General features: G+C 42.9%; 1 protein-coding gene across 1 annotated transcript in view; it reads left to right on the top strand.

The window, feature by feature from the left end:
* AK5 (adenylate kinase 5) overlaps positions 1–25,183 on the top strand; it is a 164,723-nt gene that overhangs the window by 12,276 nt on the left and 127,264 nt on the right. The window contains exon 6 of the mRNA XM_054037166.1: positions 16,005–16,196. Coding sequence (XP_053893141.1) covers positions 16,005–16,196 — 192 coding nt within the window. The remainder of the gene's footprint in view (positions 1–16,004; positions 16,197–25,183) is intronic.

The raw sequence follows: 25,183 nt of genomic DNA, 5'->3' as shown, positions 1-25,183 counted from the left end.
TTGGTGAATACTTAGTTACACGATTGACTTCAGTCCCTCTGAAGTCAATCAGACTACATATGGGAGTAAGCGCCCACCAGTGTGAGTAAGGGGTGCACAATCTAGGTTATTACAATCACATTTTAAAAGGTTAAATTTAATTGAACTATCAAGATGTACACATGCTCACAACAGGTGATCTTTTTAATAACCATTTCTCTTCCTCATCCCATCCCCACCTTACAGTTTGGCAACAGCATTCATCACACTGAATTTAAAATTACTTGACTAAACTCTTTAGAACGGTGGTTGTGTCTTTTTTTTTTTTTTATTATAAGGCACTTTGCACACTTTTGGGTGCTGTGAAATTAATAATAAATATTGTGAGTTTGTACTGGGATATGCAGAACATGCCACAGTACAGTGGACGTATAGATGACCCTCTAGGATCCCTTAAAATAGATAAAATATGGACTGGGGAGGGACAACAATGGGCGGTGGAGACAGAGTGTTGTAATAAATTCATCCCTTGTCATTTGTTATAATCTGTAGCATGTTGGGGATGGATGTGTACTGGCCTGTGAAAGTGTGTAATTACCAAAGGAATTTTCACTTGCAAAGCAGCATTTTCACTGGAGTCCCCTTCTTTTGACACAGTTTACACATAGTTAAATCACATTGCAAGAACATACATAATGACATCAAATTAAATGGGAGAGAATGAACAAGGAGACTTTGCAAAAGGGTAAATGGTTAAATTATGTGGAATTGGAGATGAGTAATAAAGGAAACGGGAGAATGGGTAAAGCAGGAAGAGAGATTAAGTTGATGTGGAGAGGGTGGGATACAGAGAGCAATAAGCAGGGCAGGTTTCAAAAACAAACAGCCTTGTTTAATTCAATTAAACATTTTTGCAATTTTGGGTCTTTTTTCTTTTGGCATCAGAGGCAAATGGAGAGGGCCTGCATAGCTGCTCTGTGTCACTGAACCCTATATTTGCTCTGACTGTGAGATGTGGGGAAGTGAGGCTGAGGAAGATGTCTGGATAGTGTCCACATAAGGGGCCTCTGTACCTAAGATACACCAGAGAGGCAGGCCCTGCACTGCCTCTGAATAGGCTACTGTGGAGAATGTTGTTGGTGGCAGGCTGGAGGTGGGCCAGGAGAGATTCCATTCTTATCAAGATCCAGTGGTCCAAAACCTCCATGTAGGGTGTGTGTAAGGGCATAGGCTGGTAGGCTACAGGCTAGTGACCACAGAGAGGAAAATCTGCCATACACACGCCACCTCTACAGAGTTCCCTGAATGAAGGAGATTTACTTAACCTCTATGCAGTGTTAGGGTATAAATGTCACTACAGAATCATAAAAATGTAGGGCTGGAAGAGCGGTCATGTAGTCTAGCCACCTACATTGAGGTAGGATCAAGTATACCTAAGCCATCGCTGACAGGTGTTTTTTCCAACCTGTTCTTAAAAACCTCCAATGATGGGGATTCCACAACCTCCTTTGGAAGTTTATTCCAATGCTTAACTATCCTTATAGTTAGATAGTTTATCTTAATATCTAACCTAAATCCAGGGGTGAAAGTAACACAGAAGACTTACCGGTCTGGGGGCCCAGCTCCGGGCCCCCAGAAAGGGGTGAGGCCTTGGCGGAAGGGGGCAGGGCTGGGGGGTCAGCCTCCCCCAGCCAGCCCATCCGCGCTGCCTGGCCTGCACTGCCTGGGGCTCCAGCGGTGATTTAAAAGGGTCCAGGGCTCTGGCCACTGCCGCGGTAGCAGCAGCAGTCGCTGGGAGCCCCAGGCCCCTTTAAATTGCTGAGCCCCGGGGCAGCTGCCCCTTTTACACACACACCACCCCCCATCAGCAGCCCTGCTGGTAGGATCCCTACCAGCAGGGCCGCCGACAGGTGGGCGGGTAGGAGGCAAAAGGGGCAGTGAAGTTAAAGCACTGCCACGGCAGCGCTTTAACATTGGCTGCATACGGGCCGGTACTGGTGGCCACTTCTTACTGGTATGCCGTACCGACCCATACCAGACCACTTTCACCCTGCCTACATCTCCCTTGCTGCAGATTAAGTCAATTACTTCTTGTCCTACCTTCAATGGACATGGAGAACAATTGATCACAGTCCAGCTGTACTGCTCCCTAGCCAGTTATTTCACAGTTTGTATTTGTGCATTTGATTTTTCCTTCCTGAGTGTAGTACTCTGCACTCATCTTCACTGAATTTCATCTTATTGATTTCAGACCAATTCTCCAATTTCTCAAGGTCATTTTGAATTTTAATGCTGTCCTCCAAAAAGCATGGAACCCCTTTTCGTTGGTGTCATCCTCAAATTTTATATGCTTACACCAGCGGTTCCCAAACTTGGTTCGTGGCTTGTTCAGGGTAAGCCCCTGGCGAGCCACGAGATGCTTTGTTTACCTGAGCGTCCACAGGTCTGGCTGCTCGCAGCTCCCAGTGGCCGCGTTTTGCTGTTCCTGGCCAATGGGAGCTACAGGATGCGGCATGGGCCAGGCCATCGCTTCCCGCAGCTCCCATTGGCCTGGAACGGCGAACTGCAGCCACTAGGAGCTGCAAGCAGCCGTACCTGCGGACACTCAGGTAAACAAAGCGTCTCGCGACCTGCCAGGGGCTTACCCTGAACAAGCCACGAACCAAGTTTGGGAACCACTGGCTTACACTCTACTCCATTATGAAAGTGATCAATGAAGGATGTATGCCCAGTAATTACAAGGACAAGCTAATGGCTAATTAATTGTCAGAAATGGCTCACCATACTAAAAAAAATACAAAGACAGCATTCTACCATTTTTGTTTGTAAGCACATGTAGAAATTAGTTAAATAAGTGCCTGTATCATCAGAAGCGTCTTTAACACAATATCTGATCTTAAAATTGTGTGTATTTAATTAAAAATTACACTTATTTGGTTTTCCAGCTCACATGTCTCAATTAAGAAGAGTTAGCATTCTTTGGGTTTACATCTTTTCTTTACTTAATCAAGAAATTACAAAATGCTACAGTATGAGCATTAATTACGTCTGCTCTTGCATACATTTTTTATATTGACAGCGAATTCTAGTTAAACTTCTGATGTATTTACTCCTACTAACTTCAACGCATTTCTTCTTGCCACTTCAGCTAATCCAAAAGCTTGATTCACTGAACTTCACATACTCCCTTTTCGCTAGGACAAAATATATTTGAGCCAAAACAAACCAATTAATGCTAATATTCCTGAATAGAGGAATAGTTTAGAGATTATAATATCTCCCAGTTATGTTTCCACCATCAGCTTGATGGTGCCGTGCAGCTAGAATGTTCCCAAAGTAGTACTATGTAGAATCATATCAAAACAGAGTGCATCTCAGCTAGTCAGAATGCCTGTAGTAAATGTGCATCTTCAGAGTACCCAGAGGTGGCTATTATTTCTGTATCACTTCAGATCTACAAATCAAGGGGAAGAAAGACAACCCTCCAAACAATAATCTCTAGTCATGCTAGTCCTCCTTGCATGGCATCCATATTTACATCTTAAAGCCCAAAGGAACAGATGACACTTCAAATTAGAATTGAGGCGCAATTTTCTTGGTCTACAAAACCCTCCATGTGACTAAGCAGAAATGTCTCAGCTCCCTCTGTAGATACTGGATTAGTTAGAATAATAAACTGGCTTCTAGATTTTCTAATTTGGGTAATACCGAGGCTCGTGTCACCATGGTATCTGAGCAGCAAAAGTGCTCAGCCTCCAATAGCAGCCATGACCACTTGGTGTAATTCCAGTCAACAAAATGATTTTATGACTGACATAAACTAGCATGATGTTAAAATCAGACTCTGAACACTGGGAGTCACAGTTTTTCTTAGAGCCACTTGTCTATGTCCAAAGTAAGGCCTTTATTTCTCTGCTTTAACTCCTTCTCCCAGTGACTGAACATCTCACATCCTAACCCAGATAGCTTTTCTCACAGGAAGGCCTTGGGTTCTTGCGCAGTTTTGATTCTCCCATTTCCTATTTCAAGAGTGTTGCCAACTTTTGTGATAATAGTGCTTATTCTTAAAATTCCAGCCCCTTGAATCATGTGATTACATGAGAATCTCAGCTACCATTTTAAATGAAAATAAGTTTCTAGCCCTCCTGGTCATGGACAAAAGCTTGAAAACATGAACCAAAAAGCAAATAAAAAGAACCCCAAATTTGTTCATGATTTTTTTGGAGACCTGTTCATTATTTTTGAATGCTTGAGGCTGTCAGTACTGCTGATTTAATTCTGGTTTGTCCCTTCTTTGAGCCTCAATAAATAAGTACCCTAAAAGCAGGCATTCCACTTTCCTTTAGATTGGCAAATATTGGAAAGTTATTTAAATTCCAAGCACATTTTGGAAAATGTTGAGGTGAAAGCGATTTACTTAGTATTAACCTGTCAGCTTGAAATCCAGCAAGTCACCTACAAGAGCAGCATGCTCATGCATGTAAAGTATCTTCAGCTCCAGTGACACCATAATGTGATGGCTCTGATTGGTGAGTTGAACTCAAATTGCCTATGAAGAAGAAACTGCAGCTTGACCTTCTCATCCAGTCTCTGAGGTGACAGTAGGTCTTTTCTTCCTAGGAAAACCACAGCTTAGCATTATATTTTTCAGTTAATTTCAATTACTTTTATTCCATTTTCATTCACTCATATATCACTCTTCCCTTCTGAGTTCAGCAGTTGTTGTTTTTTTTTTATCTCAGCAGGAGTAAATACATCCAAATCTGACTAGAATTTATTAACAGGTAGATATATCAATAATGAAATGAAATGTATGGTAGATATTGCAATTCATGGATATGTTAATGAAGAGTGTAGAGTTTAATTCTATGTTAAAATAAAGAGATTAATTTGTAAAGAATAAGTATTTTTAATTCTGTTGTGTGAGCTATATAATATGGATGAATTTGAGGAAATTAAATTTCAATCAAATATATACAATGTTCTTTTAAAGATGCCTCTGAGAACATGTAAATTCATTTCTACATGTGCTTTGCAAACCGGAAGATTGGAAGCCTTTTTGTTTTTCTTAATTTATAGAGAACCATTTTGTATGAATTAGGTTAACCTGTTAATTCACAAATACATTTCCCCCAGGGAGGAGTCCATGCTCTCTCCTCAATGCTGGAGTAAAACCGGTTTTGTGCAGAGAACACTGTAGGAACTTGGGGAGAACTGAATTCTCCTCCTATACAACAGCAGACTCAGGGCAGCACTACAGATCCTCTAGGTCTGTTACTCAAATCCTTGGGCACGGATAGTAGCTGCAACCCTTATACAGCCCCACGTTAGTGTTTGTGGCCACTAGTCCTGTTCTCTGTGCTGGGATTTGCAGAGCAGAACAATTACAAGTCCACTATATGACAGATCTTTTATGACCATCCACTGATGGGTGAATTTCAATCTTAATGCCTATAGAGAAAAGAAAGGTACTTAGTAAAAGGGGAAGGATGGTGAAAATTTTGTTCTTCAGAACAACTGAAGTTCTCTTGAATTCAACTGTGCTGTTATTTATCTAAGATGAAAGTGCCTCCTCCTGCTGTTTGGTGCATTCCGGTTCATTCCAACAGCTACACACCCACCATTACCCGCAACCCCTCCCACAAAGTGTTATGAGCCAGATTCTCTACTCCTGCGAAACAAATCCATCTTTTCCTATCTCATCTGTCACCCCTAAAATAAATCCATTGCCCAGAAAGTAAATCTACCTTTCCCTCTCAAAAATCTATGTATCTTCCTCCTCTTGCCTGCTCCTCTCCTGTTTTTCCCCATTCCTAAAACTCCATCTCAAATAGCTCACTACCCCCACAAATTCAACTGTTTATCTCCTCTTGGCCCCACCGTTTTATCCTTTGTCCCTGGCTGCTCAAGCCCCAAAATACCATTTCCTAATGGACTAATACTTGACTAAAGGCATAAGCGTAGAGTAAATTGGTCTGTATGATCAGTAACACTTGCTTCCTAACTCCTATGTGCTGTGGCGGAGGGTTTTAACACACTGCCTGTGTGTCCTAGTTACCCTCCTTGAGGTGCCTGCTGCCCAGGAGTGAGAGTTACGCTGAGGGAGGAGCAAAAAGCAGAGCTGCTGACTATATGTTTGGGATGCTGATCTGCAGGGAGAAAGGCCAACTAGCAGGTAATGCTGTTGGCACTTGTTACTGAGGCCCTGATGACTGCATCAAAGTCATAAGTAACAGAGTTCCCAGTCAGTGTATTCAGGATGATACTTAGAGGGTCAGCACACGGTTTATATACCATTTAAATCCCATTTAAGTTCCCTCTGCACAGGCATGAATTTCATGCTTAAATCGCATGCATCTGAGAGAGAGAAGAGACCCTCCAGCTGGTGTGAAGATTTAACCCACTAGGCAATTGCCCCAACTCCCAGTCTAGGCCTAATCAGAATAAATACCTATATGAATGTTGGGGAAACAATTGTGTTACCCACGTAGCACCCACGTTATGAAAGACTGAAGTAAATTAGTAGCAAACCCCCTTCCAGCAGCATGCATCATTTGGCGTAATTGGAAACACATTTCCTAAAACAAAAAAGAAAAATTATGCAAATAGTCTAATGACCCGGCAGAGATGGGATTATACACAGCAGATCAGTAATTATCATGGGGAGTAACAGCACAATGGACATAAAGTAACTTTATAGTAACCTTTATTAGTGTAATTAGAGTTAAATGCACTATTAATCTAATGATGAGTGTGCATGAAAGATCAATTACGTTTTCTCATGAGTATCCAGTAGAATGTACCAGGAATTAAGAAATGAAGCAAATTTGTGATATTTTCTTTTTTTCTTCTTTTCTTTTTTTTTTTTTTTTTGGTCTAATGAGGAAAAAAGAGAGTTTAATCATCTAATTTTCTAGCTGGCAACTATTGCAATCTGAGTAATAAGAGGAGACATGAAAAATACCTCCAGAGATTACAAAGCCTCCCTGTCATTTACACTGGCTTTATTCCAGTAATACCATTGCCTTCAATAGATTTACTTCCAATTTACACTGGTTTAAGTAGGAGGTGACTCAGACTAAAAGAGAATTGGATTTGCTCACCAGAAATTTTTATTATAAAAGATAAGAGGACTGGCACCATTCTGCACCCCCTTGTTGTGTTTAGAGTTGAAACTGTATGTTCTTTGCTTAGTTTAAAACTCAACAAGAAAGTAATCCATAGTAGAATACCTACTGCCTACACACGGCCAGAATTTCTCCTCTGCTGAGCTCCACTCGGTGGGGGTTGGAGAGCTAATTCCAGCTCTCTGACCATGAGGGCCAGTCTATGCCAGTAAGATTTAGAACAACCCCTGATTGTTCTAATTTACACCACTGGCATGGGGCCTCCAATGGATTCTACATCAATGGAGGAAAGGTGTAGTGGAATTCAAACCCACGACAGCCACATCCCATCTCAACATGCCTCACCTTTCCTAGACACTTCACCTATCCCAGGGACAGGAGGAGCTGATGCAGGAACCACCTTTACCAGCTTTATGTTAGTGGGAGGTCCCCTATGGCAGGGGAACTCCCTGCTGGACATTTATGGCCAGAACATGGCACTGTGGTGCAGTGCAAAGGGGTTGGATCTCAAGTAGGTTTTAGATTTGGGTAATATTTATAACAAAATTACTATGAACATAGGCAATCGCTTCTCATTCCTACCATCTACCAAAGGAAAATACATGCAAATTCTCACAGTTTGGTCCTTTAACAATTCCTCCCACCCTTTAGTTCAGAGAATTCAAGCATTGTGATTCTAGTTACTCCCTGCCTGTTCCAGCACCCATTCAGATCAATGGAGTCTTACCATTAACTTTAAAAGGCTTTGGATCGGGACTCATGTGAGTAAGATGCCTTTCCCCGTATTCTTCCGAACCTGCATAAGAGAAAGCATGGAATACAAATATGACATATATGAAAGCTATACATATTGGTCCTAAGAATTCATGTACTGAGTCATGTATGAATTAGTATGACCCCTTTCATATGCTACAGTTCATATATGTGTGTAACATTAATAATCATAGAAATGTAGGACTGAAAGAACCTAGATAGGTCATCTAGTCCAGTCCGCTGCACTCAAGCAGGACTAAGTATTATCTAGACAATTCCTGATAGGCGTTTGTCTAACCTGTATTTAAAAACCTCCAATGATGGAGATTCCACAATCTCCCTAGGTAATTTGTTCCAGTGCTTAATTACTCTTACATTAGTTATCTGTGTACATAAAATATGTATGTTCTTTCTACATGGATGGCCCTTAATTTTAACAACAAATGTAGAAAGGATAATTTGTGAGCACTGAATCAGTCTGGGTCTTTACTACCTCGGTGCACAGTCTAGGCACGTATCATGAAGTATTAATCCACTGGAAACATAAGGCTTTGCAAACGTAGCAGCATTTGTTCAACTCTGGAAATAGTTCAAGTGGTTAATTCTTCGCATGTTCCTTGTAAAAAATTAACTCCCCTCCCCCCACCTTAACTTTCACATCAGTTTTTAATAAAATTTTCTTCAGTCTTTTAAGTTTTTCTTTTTACTGTGCCAGCTGCTTTGGGAGCCAAGACACTTCATATATTTTTTTTCAGCTTCACAGGAGAGAGGCGCAGTATGTTGATAAATTGGGGAGAGTTCAGAGAAGAGCCATGAGAATGATTACAGAATTAGAAAGCATGCCTTAGCAATAGACTCAAAGAGCACAGTCTATTTAACTCAACAAAAGAGAAGATTAAGGGGTGACTTGATTACATATTACCTACATGTGGAACAAATGTTTAATAATGGGCTCTTCAATCTAGCAGAGAAAAATGTAACACAATCCAATGGTTGGAAGCTGAAACTAAACTAGAAATAAGGTGTGAATTTTTAACAGAGACCAATTAACCAGTGGAACAATTTACCAAGAGTCATGTTGGATTTTTCCTCACCGGCAATTTTTAGATCAAGTCTGGATGTTTTTCTAAAAGATATGCCCTATGAATTATTCTGGGGAAGTTCTATGGCTTGTGCTATATAGGAGGTCAGACTAGATGATCACAATGGTCACCTTCTGGCCTCAGGATCTATGAATCTATTAAAACAGGAAACAGAAAATGTATTTAGTCTTTTCAGCCATAGTTCCCTTCTGGGATTTCCTTTGTATTCCTCAGAGGAATGGAGAGTGGGGCTCATCTCCCTATGATGGGCAATGGGGCGTGACTCACAACTTTTGCACTTCCCCAAGGGATACAGGACTAACCATATGGAAGCCCTCTGCCTTCCTACTGCCTGAGGGTCCCATTTCTTGGAGCCAGACAGTTGGTGTCTACTCACCTATGACTTCTAAAGATGGGTAGTGAGTGTAAAGCTAAGAGATGACAAGAAGAATGGGTTCCTGACTGTATCTGCATCCCTCTTGCTCCTTGCCTGTGCACAGATTGCTGGATCTACAGAACACTATCCTTGAGTCCCAAAAGAAGAGTATTAGGGGAAGCACTGGTATGGAGATGATGGGTTTTTCTTTCTGTGCAGGGCAGGAGAGATCTGCATGTGGAGGATCACTTCTGCATGCTAATCCTCAGAATACAATCTGTCCCCTAGTTAGGAAATTCAAAGCGATGTACTTTTGAATGCATCTTAACAGCAGGCTGATTTTCAACTGAATTATAACCACTTTTGAAAAAACCTTTGTTGCGAAAACATTTTCCATACTAATTTTTATGTAAGGGACCTATATCTATCGCCAGTGAATTATTCCCACACATCTCTGTGTCCACAGTAATTTATCACATCCCTACTTCATATGCACACCCTTGAAGCCATAGCTGATGCATACTCTTGAAGACATAGCTGCGGCTGAGGTTAAGTGGTAAACAGGAAACACAGGGCTTCATGAAGAAAAGAAATGCAGTCATCACTAATATTTGGTGTTTTGTACTTTTCCCATACAAATTTATATCTGCATGTAAGAAAGAAGTTATCTTTTTGTGAGCAACACTTCTTGCACCTAAAGACCAGGGAGAAATGCTAATAAACATAAATTTTGTAGCACAGTTTTTCAACTGCTTTCTGACTGAACATTTGTACTCTACCGACGAGGGGTATTAATGCAGCCGTCACAAAAATTAGAATCTATTGGGTCGGCCCACCACATATGTTAACATCTAATATAATCTTGAATCACTATTTCCTTTTAAGAAACCTTTTAGAGAATAGCTTGATTTGACAATAGGCTTCACGTGTTAAGAATTTTAAACTACTGTTTGGACTGACATTTTCTCTGGGTGGATGATATGTGTTTCTAAGCATAAAAGCCAAAGCTTCAGGATAAACAGCTTCAGCTACTGGGTTTCTGGTGTTAACAGCATGACGCTTACTACACTATTACTGTTGTTAGTAAAAAAAAAACATTAATAACAATACTTAGCACTTTTATAGTGCTTTATATTTTAAAAAGCAATGTGCAAACAATTCTTCCTCACAGCACTCACTGTGATGTACCCTCTTTTTATCCTAATTTTAAAACTTGGAAGAGAAAACTAAGACCCAGAATGTGTCTTTCCATTGACTCTAAAGGGAACTGGCCCCTCACAATCAGCCCAGTTTGTGTGGTGGGGCCACAGCATTTGCCAGCCCCTGGGCAGCTCTCCTTTGTTAGGAGAGTTGCCATTGGTCAATCTAGTGTTTCTTATAAGCACTGAGATTGACTAGTGAGTGTGGGGGGAGGGGGAGAAACAGGGGCTGCTCACAAAATGTGGTGCCAGGCAGAAGGCATCTTCCTGCTTTGCCCTCTATGCCACTACACAGTCCTACACTCTCCCCATTTTTCCTTGGGAGCTATTGGTTTCCTGGGGAATCTGTTTCTTGTTGCTCACTCTGTGTGTGGTTTTATGCTGTATGTAAGCGGGGGAATGGTCCCGCTATGTGGGGAACTTTCCTGGCTTCTGCACTACCCCGGTGAAGTGGGCTACCGAAAGGATCTGAGTCCTCGATCCCACTTCCTTTACCCAGAGGCCTCCCTACCCTTGAGGACTCCCATTCCACTCTCCTGTCTGGCAGAGTCCTTGTAAACCCCGACAAGCCTGGGCCCAGGATTCCTGGGGGGCTCAACCCCCAACCCTGCTGTGGTCACCCAGGACAGAGGCTACGGTATCCCTACTCCGGGGTTCTCTCTTTGCACTGGGCACCTCCCTGACCCACCGATCATTTCATACAATTTAAAGCAAATACAAGTTGTTTAATTAACAATTAATTTTAAAAAAGAATAAGGAAAAATGGGAAAGATTAAAAGAAAACACATCACCCTGCTCTGTGGCAGGGAACATCACAAACAGTGTCTCTGGAATGTCAGGGCAGTTCACAGTCTGTTCCTTGTAGGTCCCAGGCTCCTTCTCAGGCCCCGGCTGTGCTGCAGAGACGCTGTGGGTCGGACACTTGTTCTGGAGGGAGCCACACACTCTCAGGCTCCAGGTGGCAGGACCCAGCATCGCCCCTGCCCTGTCAGGGTTACGATCCCCCTCCAAGTCTGGCCTGCAGAGCCTCTTGGCTGAGGCATCTCCCTGTGCTGGGCCCCCTGCCCAGGGTCCCCCTCACTCTCCCCAGCTGCTCACCGCAGCCAGCTCCGGACTGCTCCAGCCCCAGCTCCAGCCCCAGCTCCAGCTCCACTCGGCCTCAGCACGGCTGCTGCTGCTGCTGCTCTGCCTCCAGCTCCCTGGGCTGCTTCTCTGGCCCCTCTGGCTCTGGTTGCTGCAGCTCTGCTCCCAGGACAGGTCTGCTCTCTCTGGGCTGTGCTCTGGCTTTGGGGCTGCAGCTCTGCTTCCAGCAGCTTAACTCAGGCCCCTGCTCTCTCCTTAGCTCGGCCCCACTCTATCCGACCCAGGCCATTCCAGTTCACACGGAGGACGGGACCCCCCAGCCTCCTGACTCTCTGATTAGCTGCCCGCCCTGTCAATCAGGCTGATCTGGAGCATTGGCCTCTCCCCATTGCCCCTGGCGACTGTCAGTCTCAGGCTCCTGATTTGCCACCGACCCTTCCCCTTTTAGTGCTGGGAGCAGCCAACCAAAACACCCCCACTGAATGTTAGTAAGGCCCTTACATGTACATGAGGTTAAGGCAGAATATTGCAGTCACTGCACTTGAGCAGCCCTGATGGTGGCCTCATGCAGCAGAAAGCATGGGGTTACTGACATTGGCTAGGCCTTAGAACAGCTGCAGGCCTTGATAAGCCCAGGCTACATTAGGATGCTGTGGATTGGAGTACTGAAAGTGGGGAAAAACCTGTGACAATATGGGGAGGCTATGGCCTTTTGCCCACCTTTTTTCACTTCTGCCAGGACAGGTGGCCATCAGGAGATATGCTGTGTAAGTTAAAAGTTAGCCCCAATTTTATTTACCTGTCCAAAATACTATATTGTCTCTGTCCATACTGGCCCTCTGCTATTCTCAGTGGAAACTGGATCAGGCCTTAGTTGACTTGCATAAGGTTGGTTAGCAAGTACAAGATGGTGGCAGAGCCAGAATTAGAACAGTGGAGGTCCTGGGTACCAATAATATGCTCACTAGGGCCGGCTCTAGGCACCAGCAAAACAAGCTGGTGCTTGGGGCAGCACATTTTTAGGGGCGGCATGGCCGGCGCCAGAATGCTGCCCCTAAAAATGTGCCCCGGCCGCCCTAGCTCACCTCCGCTGCTGCCGCTTGCGCGCTGTGGCGCCCGAAACAGCTGATTCGGGCACTGCTGCTCGCCTTCCCTCCCAGGCTCTCAATCCTGGGAGGGAGGGGGAGATCCCGAGCAGCCGCGGCGCGCGCGTGCTGCTTCTCCCCCTCCCTCCTAGGCTTGAGAGCCTGGGGGGAGGTGGCAGGGCTGGGGATTTGGGGAAGGGGCGGAGTTGAGGCAGGTCCGGGGGTGGGGTAAGAAAAAAACCCGATGGGGGGGCGGCCAAAATTGTTGCTGCTTGGGGCAGCAAAAATCCTAGAGCTGGCCCTGATGCTCACCCCACTAGATGACACTACTTTTCCACCAGGCATCCTATAGCCATACGGTTCCATGACTTGGAACACTTTGAAATACATAGTACTTTTCCTCCAATGGTGAGTAAATCTCATGTTGTAAATTGGGTTTATTTACTATTATATGCCCATTAAAACCCCACAACTTCTGGTTCTTCATATCCCTGCTTAACAACAACCACCTGAATTTAACATAGCTGTTTTTACCAGAATGCTGTTGCACAGAAGTCTAACACAGAAATTAACTTTTCATAGGATGTGTTGGGAGTAATGATGTTCTTTGAATTCAGCTGTCACAATTAATTTGGCTTGTGATTATACGGTGTGTGGAAGGGACAGAAGAACCTAGTTAACTACACAATTAAAATAGCTTGAAAAAATATGAAATTTTATTTTATTGGAGTTGGGTACCTGCCTTGGACTTGGGGGAGGGGAGTAGGGAAAGGATTGGCAGTTTTCTACCTGAGTCAGCTATGTCAAAGTTTTAAAATTAAAAATATAAATTATTCCATAAGCGAATGGAAAAATGCTGTTAAAATGACCAAAACTAATATTGCTAATTGATTTGCATTCAGAATAGCTCTCATCACTTCAACAGAGATCAGTCTGTACCAAACAATCATTAGATTTGACTGTATTTAGTCATTCAGTTCCAATCCCCCACCTGGCAACTCCATGGTACAAAAATTATTTCATTATCTTTAAATTTTTCCAATAATCATCTAGTTTAGTCCATTGTAGTGCTGGTGATGCCTCAGCTTCCCTTGACATTTTTTCTTCTATCTTACTGTTATTAATAGTCCTAAAAATGTTCCTATTATCTAGTCTGAGTTTCCCCTTTTGTACTTCCTAGGTTCTGTGCCGTTGACTTGTTGCATGATGACCACAGGCTAGTGATTTGGGCTCAAATTCTGAAATGTTTACATCAATTTTGGGTGCCTCAATTTTAATTTTTTTGATGGTGAGCCGCTGTTGCTTCCATTGACTTCTTCTGGGGTTGCAGGAGCTCAGCATCCCTGAAAAAACAGGTCAAAGATGTTTAGAATTGGACACCCAAAAACAGAAGCATGCATAACTAGAGGCCACTTTTCAAAATTTGTTTCTTGACCTCTCCACAAAACCCACCTGTAAAATAGTGACAGAACTTCTGTACTGAACCTCATATGGGTGTGTCAGCCTAATTCATGTGTCAGCCTAAGCACTTCACAATTCTGAGATGGGAGGTGCTACCATAGATAAAGTGTTACTGACTACAGTAGCTTACTTATGAATGATTATACTAATAAACATGTTACTTTAGGTATGTAAATCATTCCCTGTCCACATTTTAATAATTCTTAACGATACCTCTTTAATGTTACTAAACATTACCTTATTTAGATAGTGCAGACAAAGTCAATTTATACATAGGTAACTTTATGGGAAATAATCTGTGTACCTTGCACTCTTGACCATTAACTATTATATTATCATATATTTTACACACACAATACAGAGAAGTTAAAATTTTGGCAATGAATTTTAGGGACATCAGAAATAAACGTATGTGGGAATGCACACAACCCTTTTGTAATCTGTAGTCAGATGGAGGTGTGCACTGTATAATAGAGTTTATTTTTATCCAGCTTCCTTAACAGTCAGAAACATCACACATTCTGAAAGGCTAAAGAGAAAAAGAAAGATTTAAAGAGAAGCAGCTTGCTTTGTTACAAAAAGAGGAGAATGTTCAAGATAGATGGAGCAGAACAACCGAACAAGGGCTTGAATCAAGGCAGGGTCCAGTCAGTCTTGTGAAATAGCACAGCTTAAGTAGGGTTGCTGAGCATGATGCTTTGGATTCACAGTCCAATGAGAATCAGTAAACTGAGGAGAATGGATGTTGTAGGCTGGGGGAACATCAAGAATATCGGGTAACATTTTCAAAAGCACCTAAGTGGTTTAGGAGCCTAAGTCCCATCAACTTTCAGTAGGATTCAGCATCTAAGCCACTTATGTGCTTTTGACATTTTTCCCCCCACTGTATTTATCAGATGGAATGAAGCAATGAACAGTGGGCTCTGAAGACCTCTGTTTCATGAGAACTTTTAGGAGATTTTCTATGAATGGTTATCATGGCTCTGCTGGTCTTACTTATTCTGTGAGCATCTCTCTTACTTGAGAAACTTCTGGTTGATAACAGAAGTAACTAAAAGTCCATGAAGAGCTTTGAAAATCATAAGGACAATTTAAATTGAATTGTGAGATGTCTAGAATTTGAGGAACCATTGTGTTGATATGGTCTCACATCCAGCTGCAGCTGAGCCATCTGGCTATAGAATTCTGCACTCTGTAAACTTTAGTGCATGAGGACTTCAGGAACAGGAAAAGATTTAGGGAAAACTGATCGCAATAGTCAAGTCAGGGTTAGGAAACATCTAGAGATGGAAATATGCTGACGAACAGACAAAAGAAAGATGAGAAAAGAAGAACATTCTGAATCAAGAATAACTGGATGATACTATCATCATTTTACTATAAGGAAACTGAGCCATGGAAAAATAAAAGACTGTCCTTAAGTTACAGAGGAAGTTTATAGTGGATCTGGGAACAGAAATCAGGTCTTCTGTCTTCTGGCTCTGCACCCTAGTAAACTCTATAGTGACTGTTGGATTTTAAATGCCATCTTATTGAATAAATTATTTACTTTTGGAAACTACACAGGGGTTTCCTTTGGAATATGGGATACTTATATATTTTGATTTTTTTTAAGATCTAAATTTTAGTTACAATGTACTGAAACCTTTTAGTAATAAAAACGTGATAAACATGTTTATATATAAAGTAGCCTGCAAAGTCAACTGAGAATTACTGAGTTTGTCAAAATCAGCAAGCTGCTCAGAAATAATATATGCAAGGATAGCATATTTAAGACTTACATGAAAAGATTACTGTTGTTTATGGCTGTTCTGGATGGTTTACTAAATCACAGTCTTTTTGGATAATCCTCACTACAGATCTGCACTCCAGATTTGGTGGTGTTTCTGGCCTGTTCCAATCAGCGGCTGAAAGAAAGGTTATTGAAACGTGCTGAACAGCAAGGGAGACCTGATGATAACCTCAAAGCCACTCAAAGACGACTTATTAATTTCAAGCAGAATGCTGTTCCATTGGTCAAATATTTCCAGGAAAAGGGGCTAATCATCACAGTAAGTCATTTAGCCATCAATATATGCACCTGATAAACAAATGTATGGCTGTAGTTGAATTCAGGAGCTTGTACCTGGTACTCTGCATTCTCTTTGCTTTATAATAGTGAGTCTGAGTCAAATTCTGCTCTGATTATTAGAGTGAGCATGCTAAAATTAGAATGGAGCCATGGCAGCACAAATGGCAGGAGAGGCTTAGCCACCCTAAGTAGGTACTGTCAGAGATGTACATAAAGCAAGTAGCCTCTCCTGCCACTCATGCCCATGCAGAAATACTATTTTTAGCACAGTAGCTCAATCAGAGCTAGCATGGATAAATCTCAAGCTAAAAATTAACCCCCAGTTTAAAGTGTAGACACACCCTTAATTTGATGTAGACTGTATAGCAGTGTAAGATCAGACAGAAATTATATAGCTGCTGTGGAGCATAGTTTCTCTAAAGAGCATTAATGTGTATGAAGTGAAATTCAACCCAGTGCAGACAGCAAGTGACCACTTAAGCCCCACTTCAACCTTTCACTCAGGGCAGAAATTGTTCTTAGGGCCTTGAATTTCACCCAAGGAAACAAAAACAAAAAACTATGAAGCTTAAATTACTGTTTCAAGGTTACAATGTCATGCATTGAGAACACCTTTGGGATTCTTTGTCTTGAAAATATCAGAAATGATATTTGATTCCATTGATTGTGGGACCAGATCCTCAGCTGGAAAAAACCAGCATAGATCTTCTGAATTCAATGAGCAATATTAATTTACACCAGTAGAGGATTTGGCTATTAAAGTGTAAGCTCTTCAGACAAGTCACATCCTGTTTATAATGTACCACATAAATTTATTGTGCTATATAAATGATAATTTTTAAAACTTTGGAGGCCAGGAAGATCTGGCATAAATTGGTCCTTTTTGCAAATCAGTATGAATAGTGATCTCTGCAATATGCTGGAAAAGAGAATCCATCTTTGCACGCTAAACAAGTTGCATATGTAAGTGCAGCCAGAAGGTTTAATTAGTGCAAGCAGGGTTATAAAGTACTGCAAACGTATTTCAAGCTTATCACCTGCATCACCACAAGTAAGATAGATTATGACAGCTTTAATAAGGGGATGATTAATTTATTTTTTGCTTGGTGAAATGTCAGTAGATCTAACAGAGGAATTGAATAACAATGCAGATCCTGAGTATGAAAACAGATGAGCTTTAAGATGAATACCTCTAGTTACTATAAAGGGATACAGTGACAGTGCAGGACTCACCCCTGCAACACCTCCTGCTGGTCATCTCAGGGAATTAGCTCTTTCCAGCACAGAGCGCCCTCTGCAGTGTCCCGCTGCCACTGGCCCCCGTGTCCCTCCCAGGACCCGGTGCCCCTTGTCTTTGGGGTGCTGCCCTCAGGCAATATCCCTGCAGACTCAGGGTCTCCCCACCTAGGGGAACCCCCAACCCTTTATACGCACCTTTCCTCAGTCGTGGGCTACTGCCAGTCACCATCTAGCCCCCGCTCACTGGGGCGGGCTGCAGTATAAAAGCCACTCATCATAGGCAAACGGGGTTTGGACCTGCTGCCTCTGCCTACCTGTGGGCTGCCCCCTGCAACCACAGTACCTAATTGGCCTTCCACTAGGCCACAGCCTGGGGGGTTTCCAGGCCAGAGCTCCCCAGCTCCCTTGGCCTTCCCCCAGCCCTGCTCCACTCCAGGTACCTTCTCTCAGCTCCCTGCAGCCAGGTCCCTCCCTCTCAAAGCTAAAGAGTCTCTCTCTGGCTTCTGGCCCCAGCCCTCTTACAAGTGCCAGCTGGGCCCACATTAAGCCAGTCTTGGCCTGATTGGGGCATGGCCCCCAGCTGAGGCTGCTTTCCCCACTCAGCCCCACTTTTCCTTCCCAGCCACAGCCCTCTCCCCAGGCTGTTTTAAGCCTTTTAAGGCAGGAGCGGGTGACCACCCCGCTACAGATACTTAAAAAAAAATTTAGGAAAAGTGCAGAATAAGCAGAGAGGCTGATCTGGTTTTAGAATCTACAACTGAGAATTCACAATACACTTGAAGGAGTACTGTATAAAATATTGACAAGTATATTTCTCCAACTCGTTTATCTTCGGTTGTATTTGACATCTTTCATAGTCCAGTTGTAAATAGTAATTCACTGCTGTAGGTAAGGAATCTAGATAGTGCAGTTAGACTCAGGGCCGGCTCCAGGCACCAGCCGAGGAAGCTTGTGCTTGGGGCGGCAGATTCTAAGGGGCGGCATTTCCTCCAATCCTTTTTTTTTTTGCTTCACCGCTTCGGCCGCCCCGCAGGTTTTTTTTTCTTTTTGGTTTGCCGCTTCAGCCGCCCTGTAGGGGGCAGAGGAGGGGAGCACCCTGCTGGGAGCGGGCTGCGCGCTCCGTCTGCCCCAGCCGGTGCCAGGTCTGCAGCAAGCCTGGCAGGGCAGCCCGCATCCTTCCCTCCCCGCCGACCGGAGCCCTGGCTAAAGGAAGCCCTGCCTGCCCACCTTCTCTCTCTCCCCCCCACTCCCTCCCCCTCCCCCTTGGGAGTCCCCCTGCACCCTGCCTGCGGCAGTCCTGCAGGTTTTTTGTTTTTTGTTTTTTTTTTGCTTCGCTGTTCCAGCCGCCCCGCAGGGTTTTTTTTTATTTTTTGCTTGGGGCAGCAAAAAAGCCAGAGCCGGCCCTGGTTAGACTAATAATTGTTCTGTTTATTTCTCTCTTACGACTTAGTCCTGCAAACGCTAACAGGTTTAGCAAGCACTAGCTAGTCTAGGGTGAAATCCTGGCCCCACTGATGAGAATGGCAAGTCCCCCATTGACTTCAGTGAGGTCAGGATTTCACCCTGAGTGCTTCCTACTATGAGTGGTCTCACTGAAGTCAATGGGACTACTCAGAGTGGTTAAATTACGACCGATGAATTATGAGCTCTGCCTGGTAGTAAGTGTTTGGAAGATTGACCCTTAAGAGAAAAACTGGGATTATATAATGTATCGTGTACTACCTCTTTTGGAAAGGTCTGTAAATCATACAGATAATTTTTCCTGTCATTATAAATATGACTGTCTTTTTAATACTATGTGCTAATCAGATTCAAAACTGTCAAAAATATCCTTAAATTGCAAACTAGACATGGTATGACAAGGATAGTCAATTAATTTTTTGTCAAGGTCCAAATTTTTTGGTCAAGGTATAGTCAAGGTTCAGACTCCAGAGAAAATAATAATAAAACAACAACAATAATGGTAAGTAAATAAAAAGATTTGATTAAAAATAAAAAGATGTTTTGAAGACCATTTTTTATTTCAGAAGGTGGAGAAAGCTACTAGGGGACAGGCTGTTCTAGATTTGATTTTTGACAGATAGGGAGGAACTGGTTGAGAATTTGAAAGTGGAAAGCCACTAGGGTGAAAGTGATAATGAAATGGTAGGATTCTAAGGCATGGTCGGAGGGAAAACTGCGCAATAAAGATAATGGATTTCAAGAAGGCAGTCTTTAGCAAACTCAGGGAGTTTGGTATGTAAGATCACATGGGAAGCAACTCTAAGGGGAAAACAGTTCAAGAGAGTTGACAGTTTTTCAAAGAGACATTATTATGGGCACAAGAGCAAACAATCCCACTGCGTAGGAAAGATAGGAGGTATGTCAAGAGACTACCCTGGCTTAACCAGGAGATCTTCAATGGATCTGAAACTCAAAAGAGTCCTACAAAAAGTGGAAACTAGGTCAAATTACAAAGAATGAATATAAACAAATCATACAAGTATGTAGAAAAATTACAAAAGGACAAGGCACAAAACAAAATTAAACGAGCTAGAGACATAAAGGGTAACAAGAAAACATTCTACAAAAACATTAAAAACAAGAGGAAGACCAAGGACAGGGTAGGCCCATTCCTCAATGAGGGGAGAAAAACAATAACAGAAAATGTGGAAATGGCAGAAGTGCCAAATGACTTTTTTGTTTCAGTTTTCACCAAAAGATTAGCAGCGACTGGACATCAAACATATTGAATGCCAGTGACAATTAGGTAGTATCAGAGGTTAAAATAGAGAAAGAACAAGCTAAAAATTACCTAGACAAGTTAGATATATTCAAGTCACCAGGACCTGATGAAATATATCCAAGAATACTCAAGGAGCTGACTGAGGAGAGATCTGAGCCATTAGTGATCATCTTCAAAAAGTTGGAAGAAGGAAGAGATTCCAGAGGACTGGAAAGGGGCAAATATAGTGCCCATCTCTAAAAAGGGAAATAAAGACAACCTGGGGAATTACAGACCAGTCAGCTTAACTTCTATACCCAGAAAGATAATGGAGCAAATAATTAAGCAATCAGTTTGCAAGTACCTAAAATAGAATAAGGTGATAAGTTACAGTCAGCATGGATTTGTCAAAAACAAATCATGTCAAACCAACCTAATAGCTTTCTTTGACGGAGTAACAAGCCCTGTGGATAGTGGGGGAAGTGGTATATCTTGACTGTAGTAAGGCTTGTGATACTGTCTCACATGACCTTCTCATAAACTAGGGAAACACAACCTAGATGGAGCGACTATAAGGTGGGTGCATAACTGGTTGGAAAACCATCCCCAGAGAGTAATCATCAGTGGTTCACCGTCAAACTAGAAGGCTCATATCAAGTGAGGTCCCAGAGAAATCAGTTCTGGATCCGGTTCTGTTCAATATCTTCATGAATGATTTAAATAATGGCATAGAGAGTACACTTATAAAGTTTGTGGATGATACCAAGCTGGGAAGGATTGCAAGTGCTTTGGAGGATAGGATCAAAATTCAAATTGATCCGGACAAACTGGAGAAATGGTCTGAAGTAAATAGGATGAAATTCAATAAGGACAAATGCAAAGTATCCACTTAGGAAGAAACAATCAATTGCACACATACAAAATGGGAAATGACTACCTAGGAAGGAGTACTGCAGAAGGGATCTGGGGGTCATAGTGGATCACAAGCTAAATATGAGTCAACAGTGTAACACTGTTTCAAAAAAGAGCAAACTTCATTCTGGGATGCATTAGCAGGAATGTTGTAAGCAAGACATGAGAAGTAATTCTTCTGCTCTACCCCACACTGATTAGGCCTCAACTGGAGTATCATGTCCAGTTCTGGATGCCACATTTCAGGAAAGATGTTGACAAAGTAGAGAATGCCCAGAGAAGAGCAACAAAAATGATGAAAGGTCTGTTTAGTCTGAAAAAAGAAAAGATTGAAAGGGGACATCATAACAGCTGTGGTGAGCCGCGGCGGACCGTCCACCTGCTTGTGATGCGGAGGGCCCGCCAAGAGCAGTCCCCTGCCCAGAGCAGGTGGAGAGTCCGTGACTCCCCACAGCTGCCCATGCAGTTCTTATCATGGCTGGTCTGCAGCTCCAAGACCCCACCCCTAGGCCAGAGCCAGATTGGGGAGAGCCACATGGGCAGCTGTGGTGACCTGGTGTGGAGTGGTGGACCCTCCACCTGCCCTGGTCTGGGCGGGGAGCTTGGGGGACGGGGATACAGGCTGGGGGCTGCTCTCAGCCCCTCTTGCACCACGGGCAGGTGTAGGGTCCGCGTGGCTCCCATAACTGCCCGGGCTCCATGGTGGCCTGGCCAGGGGGATAGGGCCTTGGGGGGAAGAGAAAGGAAAGGGGGCGGGGTCCACCCTGGCAAAAAGTGGGAGGGCTATGCCCCCCCTGACCTCCCATTTCCGGCACCACTGGATAACAGTTTTCAAGTACATAAAAGGTTGTTACAAGGAGGAGGGAGAAAAATTCTTCTCAACCTCTGAGGATAGGACAAGAAGCAATGGGCTTAAATTGCAGCAAGGGCGGTTTAGGTTGGACATTAGGAAAAACTTCCTAACTGTCAGGGTGGTTAAGCACTGGAATAAATTACCTAGGGAGGTTGTGGAATCTCCATCATTGTCTAACCTGCTCTTAAAAATCTCCAAACACCTGTCAGGAGTGGTCTAGATAATACTTAGTCCTGCCATGAGTTCAGAGAACTGGACTAGATGACCTCTCAAGATCACTTCCAGTCCTATGATTCTGTGATTTTAGGGTCCATTCAAAAGTTTCTGGTGCTTCAGATGTGGCCCGCAGACCACCCATTGACTACTCCTGTGGTATGATATTACCACTAATAATGCACTTCCAAGATTTTGTATCTTTCAGTCTGTCAGTTGAAAAGTCAATGGGATTATTTTAGTTTTCCCTTTTAGAATTTCTGTTATAAATAATTTTATATTGACCCATCACTACTCATTGCTAATCCAATATAGCAAATTTTAGGATAGGATGAGACCATCCAAGGTTGTCCCTTTCATTGATCTATAGTGCTCACAAAATTGCCTATAAATATATTTGAAGATACAAATCATGTAGCTAACTTGTTATTAAAGTAATATATATTATTTCCTCTCCATGAATGAAGTTAATTTATGATGTAGAGGGGCTTGCTGGGTCCACTATAGACATGTAGCCACAGTTTCAGTTTCCCTTGAACTCTGGGTAGATTCTCCCTCCATCCAAACCAAAACTCCAACCTCAAAGAGACTGCACTGGAACCCCATGGCTTGACCACATATTTAAAGGGGGTGAATTTCACTAATCACCTCTGCTTATTGCTCTATGCATAAGCTTGGTACAGGAGGGTTGAATTTTACCTTATGTGACAGACCCAGACCACTGGGGTACAGGAGTCTGGTAGAAGGCAAATATACTGGTCACTGGATGAGTAGTTTTCTGTTCCCTGAGTGACCAGAGAAGGGGCTGTACTAGAGTAATCAGGAAGGCAGGCAGTTAAGGCAGTCAGGCTAATTAGGACACCTGGAGCCAATTAAGAAGAAGCTTCTAGAATCAAGGCAGGCTAATCAGGGCACCTGGGTTTTAAAAGGAGCTCACTTCATTTTGTGGTGTGAGTGTGAGTAGCTAGGAGCAAGAGGCCCAAGGAGCTGAGAAGGTGTGTTGCTGGAGGACTGAGGAGCACAAGTGTTATCAGACATCAGGAGGAAGGTGTTTGGAGGAGGCCATGGGGAAGTAGTCCAGGGAGTTGTAGCTATCATGCAGTTGTTACAGGAGGCCCTATAGACAGCTGCAGTCCACAGGGCCCTGGGCCTGGAGTAGAGGGCGGGCCTGGGTTCCCCCCAAACCTCCCAATTGACCTGGACTGTGGGTTCTTCCAGAGGGGAAGGTCTTTGGGCTGTTCCCCAACCCACAAGGCAAGAAAATTGCCAATAAGCGCAGGACCCACCAAGACAGAGAAGGAACTTTGTCACACTTATTTGAATAAAAAGTTTCTCCAGTGCCTATATTATTAAGGTTATGCTGTACTGCACTCTTTACTACTTAGTTCCAGCTTCACACACAGCCCACTAGTTCCTTATATTACTCATTTTCAGATTCTAAGAGGAAAGATACTATGATGCTGCAAGGCATTATCACACAGTGCTAGAAAATTGTTCTATCGTTTATCTATAGTAGCTATGGTTGTGCTGCCCAGTATTTTGTTTGTTTTTATTCTTCTTGCTGGTAAAGTTTGAGAGTAGCTTTCCTGATTAATAAGCCCAGGGCATTCTTGTGTTTTGATAATAGATTACCAATTAATATATATATTTCTTGTTTTTTACCTCCAGACATATTCCATTGTTTTTTCTACATTAACTTGCATGAGCTCCTTAAAGGTGTATAATTTAAGAGGTGCAGCACAGAAATGCTGCCCATGAGACAGGGGAGCACTAAATTGGCTTCCAGAGCCATGGAAGTTGGTGGTTTTTCCAGAGGATGGGTGGTGGTGAGATGCAAGTAAACATATCAGACACAGGGGATCTACAGCTGTCAGAGGAAACAACCCTGAAAACACCTAGTCAGCCACACTCCTCCCCAGACCCACAACCAGCTGATGGTTGGACCTTGTGCTCGGTGACCCATAATGAGATGGAGTGGTGGTGTGAGTGCACACAAGGGAATTCACATTAACTTGCCACAAGTAGTAGTGCAGTTCTCCTGCATTTCCCATGGAGTTGCTGCTTTGCATCTCCCCTTTTCCCAAGCAGACATTAGCTGGCTCTCTCATCCACACCATGATTTCTGCAGTTTTGTCCCCCTACATATCACATAGGAGGGAGCCAGAGAGCACGGGGCCCAGGAAAATAAGAGCTGACATGAACATTTTAGATATTATTGTCCCAAGTTTCAAGTACAGAGTTCTTATTTGTGGGTAGATTCATGCTGACTATCCTTAATAGAGCTTTCCAAATATTCCCCCCTTTCTCACCTAATTTGCCTTTTTTTGACTACTGTTGAAGTCCAACATTATTGATTTTATGTTTACTGATTATTTAATTTATAATTTAAATCTTTTCTCACCACAGATATTGCAATCGATTTTCTCCAGTCTCTCAAACTGTTTTTCCAAACAGTGTTTAAACATAAATATATCTGCTTAATGTTGGAATATGTAAGGGTTAAGTAAAGACATGGAAAACTGCTGGCATGGTGTCAGGAAGTAGGCACAGGCACACACTATTCCTTTGCTTGATAGATAAAATGTTACCCCTTTCCACTCCCTTCTCCTTGTTAAGAATTGATAAGTGTTGCAGCTGCATAAGAAATGTGGGGATACCTTTTGGTTAAAGAAGTGTTATCTCCTCCTCCCTTCCTTTCCCAGCAACATAAGCATGCCCTGGGTCATGGCCCCTTCCTCCCTCTCTTGAGAACTGCAGATTAAGGGAATTTGTAGCAACAAATTACTGCAAAGAAATGTATTTTCAAGGTAAAAATGTGTGTATAATATGTGTAATGCTGTAATCAGTCAAGAGGGGTGGGTATGATCGTAGTATGGGAGTTTCTATTACTTAATGATTTTTGGGGTGTTTTATCAGATGTAGGCGTTTACATACTAACTCAAACAAAAAGTGTGCTGTAACTAATCCAGTGTTTACTCAACAATTGGGTCAAGGGGAACAAGTGTCGCAATAAAGAAGCCAGTATTCAAATCCACCTCTGGGTCAA

Source organism: Malaclemys terrapin, chromosome 8 (assembly GCF_027887155.1).
Source record: "Malaclemys terrapin pileata isolate rMalTer1 chromosome 8, rMalTer1.hap1, whole genome shotgun sequence".
Classification (NCBI taxonomy): Eukaryota; Metazoa; Chordata; order Testudines; family Emydidae; genus Malaclemys; species Malaclemys terrapin.
The sequence above is the reverse complement of the archived record's forward strand: the minus strand, read 5'-3'. Positions and strand labels throughout refer to the sequence as shown.